This window comes from Aotus nancymaae, unplaced genomic scaffold (genome assembly GCF_030222135.1).
Source record: "Aotus nancymaae isolate 86718 unplaced genomic scaffold, 86718_ANA_hifiasm-v0.15.2.pri h1tg000131l, whole genome shotgun sequence".
Classification (NCBI taxonomy): Eukaryota; Metazoa; Chordata; class Mammalia; order Primates; family Aotidae; genus Aotus; species Aotus nancymaae.
In genome coordinates this window covers 1,766,881-1,784,446 of record NW_026988546.1, presented here as the reverse complement: position 1 = coordinate 1,784,446, position 17,566 = coordinate 1,766,881, and the positions used below count along the sequence as shown (strand labels likewise).

At 38.8% G+C, this 17,566-nt stretch overlaps 1 protein-coding gene across 3 annotated transcripts in view; it reads left to right on the top strand.

The window, feature by feature from the left end:
• TMEM131 (transmembrane protein 131) overlaps positions 1 to 17,566 on the top strand; it is a 244,367-nt gene that overhangs the window by 195,236 nt on the left and 31,565 nt on the right. For all 3 annotated transcript variants that reach the window (XM_064371422.1, XM_064371423.1, XM_064371424.1), the window contains 9 exons: positions 943 to 1,081; positions 1,196 to 1,305; positions 1,772 to 1,838; positions 6,444 to 6,595; positions 6,982 to 7,124; positions 7,563 to 7,749; positions 8,888 to 9,073; positions 10,133 to 10,291; positions 10,691 to 11,289. In XM_064371422.1, coding sequence (XP_064227492.1) covers positions 943 to 1,081; positions 1,196 to 1,305; positions 1,772 to 1,838; positions 6,444 to 6,595; positions 6,982 to 7,124; positions 7,563 to 7,749; positions 8,888 to 9,073; positions 10,133 to 10,291; positions 10,691 to 11,289 — 1,742 coding nt within the window. The remainder of the gene's footprint in view (positions 1 to 942; positions 1,082 to 1,195; positions 1,306 to 1,771; positions 1,839 to 6,443; positions 6,596 to 6,981; positions 7,125 to 7,562; positions 7,750 to 8,887; positions 9,074 to 10,132; positions 10,292 to 10,690; positions 11,290 to 17,566) is intronic.

The following is a 17,566-nucleotide window of genomic DNA, read 5'->3' as shown; positions in this document are numbered from 1 at the left end:
ACCTGGGCTCCCTGTCTGTCCTGATGTCCTAAGTACACAGTAGATGTGATGTTCTCCCTGCTCCTGCCTTTGTGTTACTTTGTCACGTGTGCATTACAGAAGATTTCTGCTACTAGTCTTATACACCTGTACTCTTAACTGTGATCGTAACACCACAGCAGTAGTGTTAGGGGTTAAAATATGCTTCAGCGTTTAGTCCCAGCGATCTTAGCCCCATTTATAATGTGTCCTTGGGAATGTGTTGTGAATTCTAAGCAGCTGGCTTATACACACATATGAGTAGGGAAATATTCAGATGAGGTCCTGAATATTGCTGAAAGCTTTACATGTATCTGCACAAAACCTTCATAGGTTTTACCTCTGTTGTCTACTGATGTCTTCATTGAATGTGAGGATTCTGATGGTTTTTATATCAAGGGGGAAAAAAGCCATATGCCAAGCAATGTACTGCCTTCTCATTAGTTCTACTGAAAATGTTATTAGCACCCTGGTTGTGAATGTCTAGATCTTTCCCCTAGGCACGTAAGATCCTTTAGGGTCTGTGTAACATCATGTGTTACCTGCATATGCCTGAATTTTCTAAACAGGTTATCTAATATAGACCAGCTTTTTCTACTGAATTTATACTTGGGAAGGTTTTTCTAAACTAACACAGGATTACATTAATGCCATTGGTAGGTACTATTCCTAAGATTTATCATCCTTTCCATATTCAGTACAGAAACAATACAGAGGATCTGTGACAGATATTTTGGCAACTCTTTGTGCCAGTATAGAGACATCATACAGCATTACAAGCATAGTAAAATACTATAACGAATAAACGTGTTTTTTCAGGACCAGCATAAAATTTCTCAAGTACATAAGCCTAATCGAATTTCTTATATTCAGAAGACTCAGACGTTTCATTTTGATACAGTGACTTACAAATTGTTTTTCTAGACTGAGTGCTATATTTGAAGTAAATACAGATCTTCAAAAAAATATAATATCGAAAATCACTGCTGAGCTCTCCTGGCCTTCCATACTTAGCTCACCCCGGCACTTGAAATTTCCACTTACTAATACAAACTGCTCCTCAGTAAGTATTCAAAGTGACATTGGTTTTTGGAAATACATACTAGGGTTATAAAGTATTTACTCTTAGCTTTAACCATAGAAATCTTTCATTTAATGTTTCATTATTTTGTTTAAGGAAGAAGAGATTACTTTAGAAAATCCTGCAGATGTTCCTGTCTATGTTCAGTTTATTCCTCTGGCTTTATATTCCAACCCTTCAGTGTTTGTAGATAAGTTAGTATCAAGGTAAGTGTTGCTTTGGATCATCAGAATGTTTCTATGTAGTCTTAAATCAGTATTTTATTCACTTAAAAAGCCTTATTGCAGCTCATTCAGTAATAGATTTGACTTAGAGGAGTTCTGGATCTATAAGGTTGAGAGAAGATTTTAGGCAGGTTTAGGTTGACACTGTGTGAAACATCGAGAAAAACTTTCAATATAAGGCAAGAAAAAGTAATGTGGAACTCCCTTCTAAAAATTTATAAAGAGAAAGCCGATGAAACCTTTCAAATATTTTAGTTTTAAAAAGTAAACAAAATATTAATTACAAGTTGTAGCCTTTAATTTTTTTAAGGCTATAAATCTGGTCATATTGATCTCAAAACCTGCCAGACGATAATTTGAAAATAAAGCACACACCTGATAATCACTCCGTAACCCCCTTAACTATGATGTTGCTTATGAATCAGTATGTGTACATTTTTTGTTTTAGGTTTAACTTGAGTAAGGTGGCAAAGATAGATTTGAGAACACTAGAATTTCAAGTCTTCAGAAATAGTGTAAGTATTCAAACTTCATACTATTCCAAAGAAATTATTCTATAATATCAGTGTAAATGTGAAAGAAAATTATAAGCTACTCTTAAATTTGTCTGAAGGGTAAGTTACTGAAGAAGTCAGAGCAGTCCAGTAATTATTTTAGACCAAATAAATCAGGAAGAGTAGGTGGGATTTAGATCAGAGTGAGCCACATTGAGTAAAAGGTTCATACTTGTGGGCATTAAACATTAAGTCCATGAAGGTTTGTGATAATTACTACAGAAATTCTGAGAATATATAGGTGAGGTAAATATTAATTCATAATCGATTTTTATTAAGCATCAAAATATTGAGCTCAGTCATTTAAATTTTCTTTCTGGATACTTTGTAATTAAATTGTAAGCCACCCATGAATGCTAAACCCATTACTGGCTGTGTTCATACTTAGCACGGTAACGTGCGTGGTTTTCACTCAATGGATAATCTTATAAACATATACATAAACTGATTTGTTCTGGGAACCAAACTGGTTTCTATCATTCAGGCCAGGTTGAGCAACCACTCACCACTCATTATTAAATAAGGCTTAATATAAGGGTGTGTGTTAGGAACTTAACACTTGGAGCTAAGGCCCCCTCAAACTGGTCCAAGCCTTTTGGCCACCATGCCCTTCTGCCCAGGGCCAAATTGAAATCTGTTTCTCTGATTCCAAAAGACTTTCCCTTACCATCATATTACATGGTCATTGCTGATCAGAAATTGCTAAGAGCCTTTTCAAACCAGATCCCTTGTAGTTCTTGATATTCTGTATTCTTTCCCATAGCTTCATGTTTTAATCTGTAAGGCATATATTAGCCAAATCCTTATCAGAATAGTTAGTTTTTATAAGTCTGTCTTTAAGGCAGGCTTACATAAGTAATAGTCTAAGTTGTATTTTTTTTTTTTCTGTTGAATAATGGCTGGGACATGACACTAGACTGAAGTTTAGACAGTCTTGTATTCTAACCTCACACCCCTTTCTGGGAATCTTTTTGTAAGCTTTGCTTTTCCTGTCTGTAAAATGCCAACGTAACAAATGTTACTGGAGGTTGTCTAGAAGGCTCAGTAACCGAAACTTCCTTTCACTCTGCTTTTTTTTTTTTCCTTTTTGAGACGGAATCTCACTCTGTTGCCCAGGCTGGAGTGCAGTGGTGCAGTCTCGGCTCACTGCAGCCTCTGCTTCTCAGGTTCAAGCAATTCTCCTGCCTCAGCCTCCGGAGTAGCTGGGATTACAGGCATCTACCACACCTGGCTAATTTTTTATTTGTATTTTTAGTAGAAACAGGGTTTCACCATGTTGGCCAGGCTGGTCTCGAACTCCTGACCTCAAGTGATCCGCCCACCTCGGCCTCCCAAAGTACTGGGATTATAGGTGTGAGCCACCGCACCTGGCCCACTCTGCTTTTATAATAGGAGAAATTTTGCATAAGTATTAAGTGAGCTAATATTTAACTTTTTTATTAACTATAAGTCATATTTACAAGATGTAGAACAGTGAACTAAGCACTGTGAGAGATAAGAAAATAAGTAAGAGTACTCGAGATATCAGAAATTTATTTTAAATAAGAAATTCAGGAGGAGGTCCTAGAGTGAGCTTAGAGTAAATTCTATCACAGGTTCCTCTACAGTGCTATAAAATGCGGTTCTCAAAATACTTGGTCTCAGGACTCCCGTACAGTCTTAAAATTATTAAGGATCCCAGAGAGGTTTCTTGTTTATATGGTTTACATCTATCAGTGTTTTGCCATGTTAGAGATCTTTAATATAGTGATTTAATTTATTTAAAATAATAATAAACATATTCCATTTAACATAGGTTAACATCAAAAATGAAAACTAAATTTTTTAAAATCATTTAGCAAGGAAAATGGATTATTTTAAATTTTTACAAATCTCTTTAATGACTGGCTCCCTGACTTAATAGATAGATTCTCATATCTGCTTCTACATTTAGTCTCTCATGATACATTGTTTTGATTGAAGTATATAATGAAAATCTAACCTGCTACAGACATGTAATTAGAAAAAGAAGGAGTATTTTCATTGCCTTTTAATTTATAACACTGTACATCAATCATTTGGAAAATACTAGTTCACGGAGACATGCAGACCTTACAAATGTTGCCACAATTTACTATGTAGTATCCACAAATAAGTCATACTTATTAATATAACCACCAGTCTCATCAGGAAACTCTTGAAGTATTGGGAAGCTGTCGAGCTCGCAAGGGTGAATACAAATTATCCAAAGTCCTAAGTTTTATTCAAAGACTTGAATTTTATCATTGAAAACAAATCCTTCAGTAGGCTCACTTATTTTTGTGAAAATATCTGCCAGTTACCCAAGTCTGAATAACCATAGACTGACTGTCAGTCATTCTTTCAGACATAAACAGTGTTCCGTGAGAAAAGCAGCTAGCTCAGCTTCCATCTAAAACAGCTTTTCAAAACAACATGGTAGCTGCAGAAATACTTTATACATACTTACTGTCGTATCCCACAGAATATCATGCTCCGGGGTTGACGTTTTTACTGCATCATTAAGGACTTTTTTTTTTTTTTAAACTACAAATGCATGACACTGAAAAACACATTGACTGCTAGGGAAATTTGATACCGCTGCCTTGATGCATGCTAAGGGGTCAACCTTTTTACCCTCCATAGCTTTTGCTGCTGACCATCAGTGCAGATGCCAACTTAGTGAAAAAGACAAATACCATCTCTCAGTATTATTATGAAAATAGTTTTGACATTGTGGTTGATACTCTGACAGGATCCCTGAGAGCCCCAGGGGTCCAAGGGTCACTCTTGGAGAACTACCGCTATAAAATTATTAAGGTCCTGAATGGTATACAGGAGACAATACAACATCCTGAAGTTTTCCCCAAATCATGAGAGTTTAAATTAGCTAGTGTTTGCTGGGAATATATGTATAGCACATCATTGTGTCTGTCAGTTACTCAGAGTAGTTAATTTAAAAGGGAACTTATTCAGCAACCATTTTGAAGCAGTTGGAATATTCTCTTGTCTTAGTAGGCTGTGACAGAAAGGAAAAAAAAATAGCAGTTGACACTTGAACAACACAGGTTTGGACTGTGCTGTTTCACTCATACATACATTTTTTTCAATCAAGTGCAGATGGAAAATATAATTCTCAGGATGCAAAACTGCATATATGGAGGGCCCTACTTTTTGTATAGACACATTCCTCAGTCACCAACTACAGCTTGAAAATGTGCAGATTTGATTATGCCAGGGATCCTGGAACCAATCTCCGGCACGTGCAGAGACCACCGTATTTACCTTGGAAGCAAGAATTAAAGTAGTGTGCTTCATAAAGTCTGTTGATTATAAGTTAATGTTTGTGGTATCATGCTGAAGCAAGTAGTTAGATCTGTATGTGTGAAACACACACCAGTCTATTCCAGGAGGAGTAGAAAACAATACAAAATTCACCCTCCTTCCATGTTAGCGGAAGCCATAAAGAACTGGCGGACATTTACAGCCAAGTGTACCAACCCTTCCCTCAAAAAAGTTTACGCTTAATGTTGCTTAAAAACCAGAACAGTATATCCTTATATGTGACCTGTGACTTTTTTTTTTTAAATAAAAAAGCAAATGTTTTTTAACCTTAACTATAACTGTCTGTCAAAAAGTCATATTTTTGGCCGGGTGCCATGGCTCACGCCTGTAATCCCAGCACTTTGGGAGGCTGAGGTGGGTGGATCACGAGGTTGGGAGTTCAAGACCAGCCTGGCCAAGATGGTGAAACCCCATCTTTACTAAAAATACAAAAATTAGTCAGGCGTGGTGGCAGGCACCTGCAATCCCAGCTACTCTGGAGGCTGAGGCAAGAGAATCACTTGAACCCGGGAGGTAGAGGTTGTAGTGAGCAGAGATCGCGCCACTGCTCTCCAGCCTGGGCAACAAGAGCCAGACTCCATCTCAAAAAAAAAAAAAAAGTCATATTTTGAATATTAAACTAAGCTATGCTTTAAACTTTAAATAATCAAGTGTTTATGATACAGTAATTGTGTATAACCTTCAAAATAAGATTCAAGGAGGAATTTATAGGAACTGGAAATATTTTACATGTAAAAGTACAGTGCAGCCTGAAGACCCTTCCCCTGGTCCCCTTCAGAGGGGAGGAGTGGCACAGCAGTGGCAGCAGCATCAGGAGGCCTGGGGTGCTGGTGTTGGTTCCACAAGGGTTTGCTTTGTGCTAATGCATCTAGCTGTTCATCTTAGGTTTGTGTCCTTTTCTGTATGTGTGTAATATTTCAAAATTGTAAAAGGTTAAAAACAAAAAAGATCTGTATCCAAAAACAAATGCCTTGTGCAAACATTGAGGACTTTAGTGACCTGGGGGACAAAGCCCCTTTTTGGACTTAATGCAGAATATACATCTCATCGTTGGTACCTCTGTGCTGCTTTCCAGCTAACCTGTATCTAAACATGACAGATAAAATCGTTTATGAATTTAATCAGTTTGGAAAACTATACTGGGCTTTAGATGGGGTATAAAGGAAGAAACAGTCTTCCAGAGAATATATTCATGACTCCTCTTTGTTTACCCAATGATTCAAGGCTCATCCTCTGCAAAGCTCAACAGGATTTATGGAGGGCCTCTCTCGACATTTAATTTTAAACCTAATTTTAAAACCTGGAGAAAAGAAGTCTGTCAAAGTAAAGTTTACTCCAGTTCACAACAGAACTGTTTCTTCACTTATCATAGTCAGGTAGGTTCTGTGATATAGGCGTCGGTTGATTTTTACTACTTACTTAGAAGTCCTTACTTGTTTTGAGATGAATTTACATGTCTAATTTATGAAATAGTTTGAATTCACTTTATCCAAAACATGCACACACACTTCATGCCTGATAAAACATACCTTTGTTATCAACTGCATAGTTCAAAAACATGAATAGTGGTTTACTGTATTGTATGTCTCTTAAAAATAAAAACTCTTGTCTTCTCTGTGTATTTTTGAATTCTTAAAGTGTAAATTCTCACCATTAAATTTAATTTCTTTGTGGTGCTTTATAAAATAAAAGTAGAAATTGCAAACCCAAAGATTGTGCAAATTTAATGAGAGAAAAATCTGTAATTCTTGTTCTTGCATAGAAATAACCTGACTGTGATGGATGCTGTGATGGTCCAAGGACAAGGAACAACTGAGAACTTGAGGGTGGCAGGCAAACTTCCAGGCCCAGGAAGTTCCTTACGCTTTAAAATCACAGAAGCCTTGTTAAAAGATTGTACAGATAGTAAGTCTTCCTAACAGTTTGAGGGACACCAATTTTAGCATTTGCTTTCAACAGCAGATACTTTGAAAAACAACATTATTTGTATATGTGCACATGTGTATATTAGTTATGAATGCTTAAGATCTTAAGGAAACTCCATGTCTTGTACTTATAGTTGTTTGATTTGTATTTTTAAAGATTTAAAGTGTTTGCACTCATTGCATACCTTAGCTGATTTACTCTCACTAAGAAATGTATATAAAACTTTTGCATCTAAAATGGTATGTCAAAGTAGATTACCTACCTCATGATGAAAGCTGAGGAATAGCTGATCTCTCTGACATGCAGGGATGGTTTATAACCTGTGACATACAGTAATTCATGAATAATGTATTTATCATTTGGACTGGGAGCACATGATGACAAGATGTAGTCTTATTCCTGATTTTTTTCCTTTAGGTTTAAAACTAAGGGAACCAAATTTCACATTGAAAAGAACGTTTAAGGTAGAGAATACAGGACAACTTCAAATTCATATAGAAACCATTGAAATCAGTGGATACTCATGTGAAGGATATGGCTTTAAAGTTGTTAATTGTCAAGAGTTTGCTCTAAGTGCCAATGCCTCTAGAGATATAATCATATTGTAAGTATTTTATTGTAAGGTATAATGAATCACTAACTTTTTATACTAGAGTTGCTCAAACCCTATGCAAAGATAAGTTTTCATATTTACCAAAAATCTTTATCCACAAATATATTCATTTGATTTTTTTTCACTTAATCTTTAGCTAAGTTATTTCTTCATATCTTAGTTTTCAAAGTTATGAATTTTTTTCACTTAATTTTTGGTTAAGGTATTTCTTCATATCTCAGTTTTCAGAAGTTGTGAAACTTTATCTCCAAGGTAGATCAAATAATCTTAGAAATCAATTTCAAAATTATTTTCAGGGTTATGTTAAAGCAAAAGGGTTATGTTGAAAAATTATTTTCAGGGTTATGTTGGTATAAATTCACAGTGCCCTAGCAACAGAGATTTGTTTCATATATGTACAGTTTTTTCATGTTTTGCAGTACAAGGATGTGTAATATTTTGGTCAGAAGACAATTTTAATGCCTGTTTCAGTAATAGCTGCAGCATATTTTAACAATTAATTGATAACTTGTTTTGTTATATAAAGTTTATGCAATAAAATTCAACTTCTGTCTCAATTGAATATTTAATTTTATGATCTTTAATGGATATTTACTTAATAAGTACCTACATTATTGCATACAAGGCATACTGTTTAACACCTAAAGATGCAATGAGGAATAAGACACCTTTCCTCAAGGTGCATACAATTAGCAAAAAATAAGAATAATTGTGGCAGTAATCAATACTGTAGGGGATGATGGAAAAATCACTTGGCCCCAGACGGTTTGTTTAGATTTTTTTTAAAGACATTATTGGGACTGTAGTCAGGGAGAAGAGCATTGATTTAGATAAAGAAGAAAGAAGGAGGGAAGGACATGAAACCCAGGACCATTTTCTGAATTAATAATTACAGGAAGCTGATTATTGTTAATTTTTAGTGTAATTTCTCTAATTATTCACAGAGTATCATTGTTCCTATTATTGACCATGGGACAATAGTTTTATCATAGTAAAATGGGGAAGTTGAATAAAAGTATCGAACTCAAATTCTGTGTTATATTTCAAAGGCTTATGGAACTGGTATTATATGTAAACTGCTTGTGAGATATTTTTAAAATTTAGCCTTACTGCCATCATTCTGTTTTAGGTTTACTCCTGATTTTACAGCTTCTAGAGTTATTCGGGAACTGAAGTTTATAACAACAAGTGGCTCTGAGTTTGTGTTTATATTGAATGCATCCCTTCCTTACCATATGTTAGCAACCTGTGCAGAAGCCCTACCTAGACCCAACTGGGAACTGGCTCTGTACATCATCATCTCAGGAATAATGAGGTACTTGCATCTTATTTTGAGGTTCATATTCATTCATCAGGTAACACTGTTGATTGAGTGCCCGCTGTGTGCCAGGCACTGTTCTAAATGCTGGGATATGCCAGCGAACAAAAGAGAACTGTGCCTTTATCAAGCTCACAGACTGGTGGGAACAGTTAAAACTGAGCCCTTCTTGGGTGGCATATATAATAAACAGTCTTCTTTACCTCTGAAATTTGTTATACAAATTAAGTACATGTTAACGTCTTTTTAAAATGCTCAGGTAGTTACTTGACTTGGGCACATATATATATAATATACTTAACACAGTAGTACGTAGGCCACATGAAACTGATGAGAAATATTTTTTAAATCCTCAGCGTCTTCATCTGTTCTTAATGTGTTACTTTGTGTTTCAAGAATCAGATAAATTCACCTCTAAACTAATTTACATGTTTATATCACATATCCCTTAAGGAAAAAGCAAAATTCTTCTTAGTAAAAGAAAAAATCAAATTCCAGGCATTTCTTCTAATACACATAATTATTGCCTCCACGTAAAACCTCCATGTAAGATGGCATTCTATAAAAATTGATGTACAGGCTGGGTGCAGTGGCTCACATCTGTAATCTCAGCACTTTGGGAAGCCAGGGCAGGTGGACCACCTGAGGTCAGGAGTTCGAAACCAGCCTGACCAACATGGTAAAACTACATCTCTACTAACAATACAAAAAAATTCTCCAGGCATGGTGGCGCATGCCTGTAATCCCAGCTACTCGAAGAGGCTGAGGCAGGAGAATTGCTTGCACCTGGGAGGCAGAGGTTGCAGTGAGCCAAGATCGTGCCATTGCATTCCAGCCTGAGCAATAAGAGTGAAACTCCCTCCCCCTTGCCCAAAAAAAAAATTGATGTGCAAACTTTTATCCATAAAACTGATTTTTGTCTATTAAAAGTTTTCACAGACATCTTGGTTTTCTATTATATTGTACTTTACCAAGAAACTCTGCCTTTAGTACCGAATTTTGTTGCTTGTGCACTAACAAATGAATCCTGATTTTCCAACTTTTGTACCCTTGCAGTGCACTGTTTCTTTTGGTCATTGGAACAGCCTATTTGGAAGCTCAAGGAATATGGGAGCCATTTCGAAGGCGGCTATCCTTTGAGACCTCAAACCCACCCTTTGATGTGGGAAGGCCTTTTGATCTCAGGAGAATCGTTGGTATTTCATCTGAAGGAAAGTATGTTTACATGCTGGCAATAAATTCCCTAGTATGCACAGATTTGGCTGATAAAATTACAAGAAAAAATGTTTGTTTTCATCTTTGCTCAAGGGAAAAAAATCTTAATTCTGATTACTTAATAATAACCTATATGGAACTCTGAGTGACTTAGAGCTCATACTGGATTCTGTGTTTTTATTATATTGGTAAGGGTTAAAATACTTTTAGTTAGATCACTGATGGTAAATTATAAATGTTCAGATAGAATCTTAGAGAGTTGTGGAAATACTCCGTTTCTTGCATTTTTTCCCCTAGTGTAGTTTATATTTATGGTGGCTATACTGATGAAATAAGTTTTTTTTAATATTAGATTTTGTAGGTTGCTATTTACTGATCTGCAGTTGGTCCCTTTTTCAGCTTGAACACACTCAGCTGTGACCCCGGTCACAGTAGGGGGTTCTGTGGAGCAGGCGGTTCATCATCCCGACCCAGTGCCGGGAGTCATAAGCAGTGTGGCCCATCAGTCCACCCACACAGCAGTCACAGCAATAGAAACTCAGCTGACGTGGAAAACGTCAGAGCCAAAAACAGTTCAAGTACCTCTAGTAGGACTTCTGCTCAAGCAGCTTCTTCACAGTCTGCTAACAAAACAAGCCCCCTTGTCTTAGATTCGAACACAGTGACTCAAGGTCATACAGCAGGCAGAAAGTCCAAAGGGGCAAAGCAGAGCCAGCACGGCAGCCAGCACCATGCTCACAGCCCTCTGGAGCAGCACCCTCAGCCTCCTCCACCACCGCCAGTGCCTCAGCCCCAGGAGCCGCAGCCTGAAAGGCTGTCTCCCGCCCCCCTCACACACCTTTCCCACCCAGAACGTGCCAGCAGCACAAGGCACAGTTCCGAGGACTCGGACATCACCAGTCTCATAGAAGCCATGGACAAAGACTTCGACCACCATGACTCCCCAGCCCTAGAAGTGTTTACAGAGCAACCTCCATCGCCATGGTCAAAAAGCAAAGGTAATCATCTGTTCCCACTGCCGGAGATCCATGATGTATGAGGGAAAAGTCAGTGCATGCTTAAGGAGCTGTTGTAATCATGGTTGTGAGAAGCAACTAATTTCATAGGTTCTTCTGGCTTAGATTTATCTCTAGTATTGGACTTCAGCTTTTCCATCAAAATGCAATTAGAGGTATCTGTCATAAAAGATACATTTGTATTTCTTAGATTGTTTACAAAATCAGAAATTTTGTGGAATCTGCTGTTTTTCTTTTCAACTGCCTGTGATTGTGTTACTGTGATAGATTTAGCTTTTTTTAATTTGTTAAAATAATTTTGAGCACAGTGGTAAAATGGAGATCATCTGCCTTTTAACTCAAAATTAGGATTTCTTTACTTTAGAGCAGGGGTTGGCAGACTACAGTTAGCAGGCCAAATCACCACCCGGTTTTATAAATAAAGTTTTATTGGAATACAACCATGCTCATTTGTTGGTATAGCCTCAGCTTTCATGCTTCTATGGCAGAGTTAAATAATTGTGACCAAGACAATATGGCCCACAAAGCTGAAAATATTTGCTATCTGGCCCTTTACAAAAAAAGTTTGCCAACCCTGCTTTAGAGTTCTGCTTACTGTATTACTTGTCTTCTGAGTAACAAATACCCCCAAACCCAGAGGCTTAAAAGAACATATACTTTTATCTTACAGTTACTGTGGTCAGGGACATGGGTACAGCTTCGCTGGGTCCCATGGCCTTCATAAGACTTCAGTCAAGGTGTTGGCCAAGCCTCATGTCATCTTAAGGTTCAGCTAAAGGTGGACCTGCCTCCACGTTCACACAGGCAGTTGATGGTGGGATTCAGTTCTTCATGGGCTGTTGGATGGAGGGCCCCAGCTCCTTGCTGACTATGGCCAGAGGTCTGTCATGGTTCCTATCCACAGGTCAGGTCACAGCTTGGCAGTTGGCTCCCCCAGAACCAGCAAACGAGGGCAAGGAAGAAGCGAGCTGGCAGGATGAAAGTCACCATTTCTTATGATCTAATCTGGGAAGTGGCATCCCATCAATGTTGTTGTATTCTGCTCATTAGAAGTGTGGTCCAGCCCACACTCCAGGAGAGAGAACCACACATGGGCATAAATACCAGGAGGTAGGCACCACTGGGAGCTTAGAAGTCTGCACCACACACAGATAGGTAGACCAGTTTGTGAGCTCCAGAATCAAAAGGTAAAAACCAGCAAATAGCCTCTAGTTTAGTTTATATTGCAGTTTCATCCCTTCACAGCCTGAGCTTTTTTGCATCTTCCTTTCTCTCTTGTGGCAGCCATTATCATTATATTATATTATATATTACATTACATATATTATTCCAAGCCTCTATCAGTCCCTTCCAGAATGGTTTACCAAGGAGTTTTTGGCTTCAGTTTATACAGAAAATGGGAATCTTGGCAGCCCTAAGAAGCCAAAAAAAACCTGACATCCCAGAATCTAGAAATTTTAGGTAATTTTTAAGTCCCAGTAATATGAAAACTAGCTCTATTGAATCCTCTGGAATTATACCCATTCAGATTTGTAAAACAGTAAAATGTCTAGAATATTATTGGTTAACCTCTTCTACAGAAATCCTTTTTTGGTTAACCCATTATTAGCTGAACTTACATATTTTAGGGTAGTTTTTAGAATAATCATAAGTGGATACTTAAAAGTTCTTTTTTAATTAGGTCAAGTTACATAGCATTTTTTCCCCACATTTACAGCATGAATAAAATAAATCCATATTATCCTTTCTTATCGCAAAGAAAGAGTTGGACAGTCAAATTGAGTACTTCATTCCTTTGTCTAACAGAGTCTTCCAACATCAGCATGATAGGTCCAATTCTATTTTCAGGGTCACTTATTGAGAATATAAATTTTAAAATGAAATGCTTTTTAATTTTCACAGTGGTTCTAGAGTCGACCTAGTAAAAGATACTCAGGGAGGGAGCATGGGTACCACATTATTGGTAACTCTTGAGCCTGTGAGGAAACCGTGGTTACAGACTTCACAAGAACGGCTATTCTACTTGGTATCCTTCCCATTGATGCTGTTTGGAAAAAAGGAAGGAGCCTGTGTCTGTATTTTTTTCTTCTTCAATGTTTTTATTGAAGTGTAACATACATATAGAAAGACAGTCTTTAAAATGAACTTTAAAAGGTGGGCATTGATCTTGGGGTTGCAAGCTAGTAGTATGTTATGAAACTACAGGCTTCCAGCTAGGCAGAACCTTTATAATCTTTCAAAAGCTTACCCCCACATCCCTGCAAATAGCAGGTTTACATTAAATATGAACATTATCTTTTCAGAGGCAACACATTCTTTTTTTTAATACCCCTGGTATCTCAAACAAAAAATATTTCTTGTAATGAGCTTATGTAATTTCTGGCTTTTGGAAGCTGCTCAGAATGACCTCTTCAAGTGATTGTGTTAATCTCCCTGGATCTTGCCTTCTGCAGTTGGATGGCTTGCAAGCAATTCCATCATGCTATGCCATCTCTCCAGTCACTGTTTCTGGTGAAAGATGATGCCCAGAAGTGCTCCCTGTTCATGGTTGGCCTGAGCAGGGACTCATGCAGTTGAATAAGCATTAGATTCTGTACTGCTTTGGTTCCTTCCACCTGTAACACCTAAACCCCATGGACTGAACAACAGCAATTGCAGGATTGAGGGCTAAAACCCAAGAAGCCGTGAACCTGGCACAGTTGGCCTCAGTATCTGCATTAACCATAGAAATGATGGCACTTGTGGCCATTCTCATTTCTCGCTTTGGCTTTATCGAGGGTAGGGAGAGACAGAGAGGTGCGGCATCATGAGACCAGACTATGCCATTAGGCAGGTGCAGTTTATATCCTGACTCTGCCCCCTTACAAACTTTGACTTTGGAGAAAATGACTCCCTTGAGCCTCCACTTGTTATTTTTAAAGTGAAGAGAGCAGTTACTGCCCACATCATAGGGTGTTGCTACTGCTGTCATTATTATTGGGGCAGGAAGTGGCACATGCCATCTGTAGCCTGCTGAGTTGAAGGTGGCTGTGGAGCATCCCAGCAGAAGCATCTGCTTGGAACTTGGTCTCAAAGGTAATAATTGGGACAAGCAGAGAATCCCGAGGGCAAGGCCAAACAATAAGGCAGCCAGCAGATAGCATGACAGAAATCAGTAGAAGGTGTGGTTAGCACATTCCAGCAGGCAGGGCTGGGCAGAGCAGAGGCTGAAGAGTGCTCACAGAGCCTGGACTTGAGGACGTTGTTTGTGATCTTGGCAAGAACAATTTGTGTGAAGCACAGCCACTTCTGACTGAGACCAAGTCACTATGGCTTAGAGTAACTTTCACATTAGACTGTTGGTAGTAGCCATTAACTAGTCAGTGTATTGGGAACCTTTACTCTTTAACCTGTATTTTCCCTGTTTAATTTTTAACAAGATAAAAGTATGCATGTATTGTATGGTGAGTGTTTTTTTTTTTTTAATGTATAGAGTTACAACCAAGAAGGCAGTATTTTTGTTGAAAAATGAATGACACATGGGGACATGGTGCTTGAAAGTATCTCTGGGCCAAGGTCAGAAGGCCCATAGACCTGAGACGGCGGTGCTGATCCACGTTTGCCAATGTTCCACATGTGATCATGATGTCTTGTGTGCCCTGGTGATTGGCACTGCTTGCTACAGTTTTCCAGTAAGGCAACACTGGGCAGAACAGGAGCAAGCCCCAGTTTGTGTGATTCTAACTCATACACTGTGCTGCCTCCTCAAAGAAAAGGAGAAGGGGAAGAAAATGAGGAGATGATTGGTGAAACCAAGTGCCCAGGAGGTGGAGTGGGCCAAGACCCAGTTTGGTAGATAATAAAAGGATGGACACTCCGCAGGTGTGCAGATGTGGGTGAGTTGGGAAAGATGGAGACGCAGGATACGAGCTTTCACTTGAACTTGAGGAGCTGACTTGAGGCCGCATGTGTGTTTAGGGAAGTTTTTATTTGAGCTAAGTCGTCGTCTAAGACTGATGGGGGAAGTGGTAGGGTAGAAACACAAAATAGTTTGTAGTAGTCAAATTCCACGTCGCTGAGAATGTTGTAGACGGGGAGTCAGCAGGGGCAGGAAACTTGCATTTGCACGCTGTCCCCTTCAGCAATGTTGGAGGCCAAGCCGAGGGCTACCAAGGCACTGCCTCAGGTTTGTGTCACTTTCTCAGTTGTACCCTGCAGTCCAGCGGTGAAGAGTGAAAACTGGGTAGTTGGAGGAGTAGGACAGTGCTGGAGTTCTGTAGGGCAGGGACAGCAAAAAGACAGGGAGTGAGGATGTTACAGGAGTGCTGGCAGGAGAGCAGTCAGGTATTGTGCTGGACAGTGTGGAACTAATAGCTTGGGGGAGGACCTTTAGCCAGAGGGAACCTCACAGATGGAGAACATGGATGAGTCAGGGATGGGAAATCTGACAGGTTGAATTTCGGGGATGGTGGGAGCAAGGAATGTTCAGAGACTAAGATCTAAAAAGGAGGTATGAGAGTAAGGTTTCAGAGGAAAAGCAGTTCTGGGCAATACCAGATTCATAGGTGCAGCCTTGGAAATGGGATGGCAGAGTAAGCTAGAGGTGAGGTCCACAGTCCTTATACAACATTCTGGGTGCCTCATGTGTTTGGGAATTCAGAATTTTAGAAAGGTGTGCAATGCATACACCACACAATGCATTAGACTGCAAAAGTAGGTGAACATCAGATCAGCCATCAAAAATGTATAGTCATATTAAGTTTTGTTTCTAAATGAGTTCAAAAAAAAAAGCTTTGAGAGTTTTTTGGATTTCAGAGTTCCAAATAAGAGATTGTCAACCTGTATAAGGCGTGGGAGGTTGCGTGTAAGAGGAAGTCCGTAAGTGTGATGCCAGCACCCCTGAAGCCTAGGGAGATTCTTTCTGGAGGTCACAGTTGGTGATTCTCTAGAGGTGTTCCAGAGGTACCTCTCTCCAGTGCTGTCACTGATATGACAGGGCCTGACATGGGACCACACATGTTCAGAGAACTCATTTGCTAGTGATTGAAATTTCCCTGAAGTAATTCTTTTGGGTGGAAATTAAATGAAATGATTCAAAATGGGAGAGAGCCAACTAATTAGCTCAGACTAGCAATTCATTTCAGAGCAACTAGCTCAGACGAATTCAGTATACAGCATTTAGTAAAGATAAAGACTAAGTAAATGGCTAGGACATGCTTTTTATATTGATAATTCGTACTGTGCCTATATTTAAAACAGATTAGAGGTAGTTTAAATTAACAAAGCACATACAAAACAATGAATAAAAGTCAGAAATGGTTTTTGGTGTTTCATCTGTTTTTTAGTTATGGTACTAGCAGCAGAAACCTAGAATAAAGTTAGCTGTTACCATTAAGTGTTAAATTGAACTGCAAGTTTTCTGGCAGTTATGGTTGAGGAAAAATGTCATGTAGTTCTCCTGAAGGAAAATGGGGCATAGGAGTTCATCTGAAAAAAACAGAGTTTGCAGGCATTAAATTCCTGCCTGATTCTGAGGACATCAAATAGTAGAATGGACATAGTGTCTCTGTTAGAGACTATGGCAGTGTTCTTCACGTAGATGCTCTCTATCGGCCCCCTGTCAAACCCAACATCTTCGCATTGAATGAGAACTCCTCACTTATATTGTGCCTCTCAGATGAACATTCAGCCTCCCCCCACATGCACAGCATTTATGGTGACCATGGGTAAGTATAGCTAGTGGGTGGTTCTCTACTCTAAATATTTAGCAGCCTAAGTGTTCTTACACAAACTGAGGGTAGCCCCAAGGTACCCTACAGTCAGAGACAAATGTTTTTGTCAATAAAGAGTTCTGGTTTTTGGTTTTTGGTTTTGGGGAGTTTTTTTTTTTTGAGACAGAGTCTCACTCTGCCACCCAGGCTGGAGTGCAGTGGTGTGTTCTCAGCTCAGTGCAGCCTCCCAGACTTAAGAGATTCTTCTCCCTTAGCCTTCCAAGTAGCTGGAATCACAGGCATGTACCACCATGCCTAATATTTTTTCGGAGGGGAGGAGAGACAGGGTCTCCCTGTGTTCCCCACACTGGACTCAAGCAATCCCCCACCTCAGCCTCCCAAAGTGCTAGGATTACAAGCATGAGCCACACTGTATCTGGCCACTTACTGTTTTTTAGCTTTTTATTTTGAGATAATTGTAGATTCTCATGCAAATAATAGATTCAGAGATCCCATATACTTTCTACCCAGTTTCCCTCAATGGCAACATATTGCAAAACCACTGGACA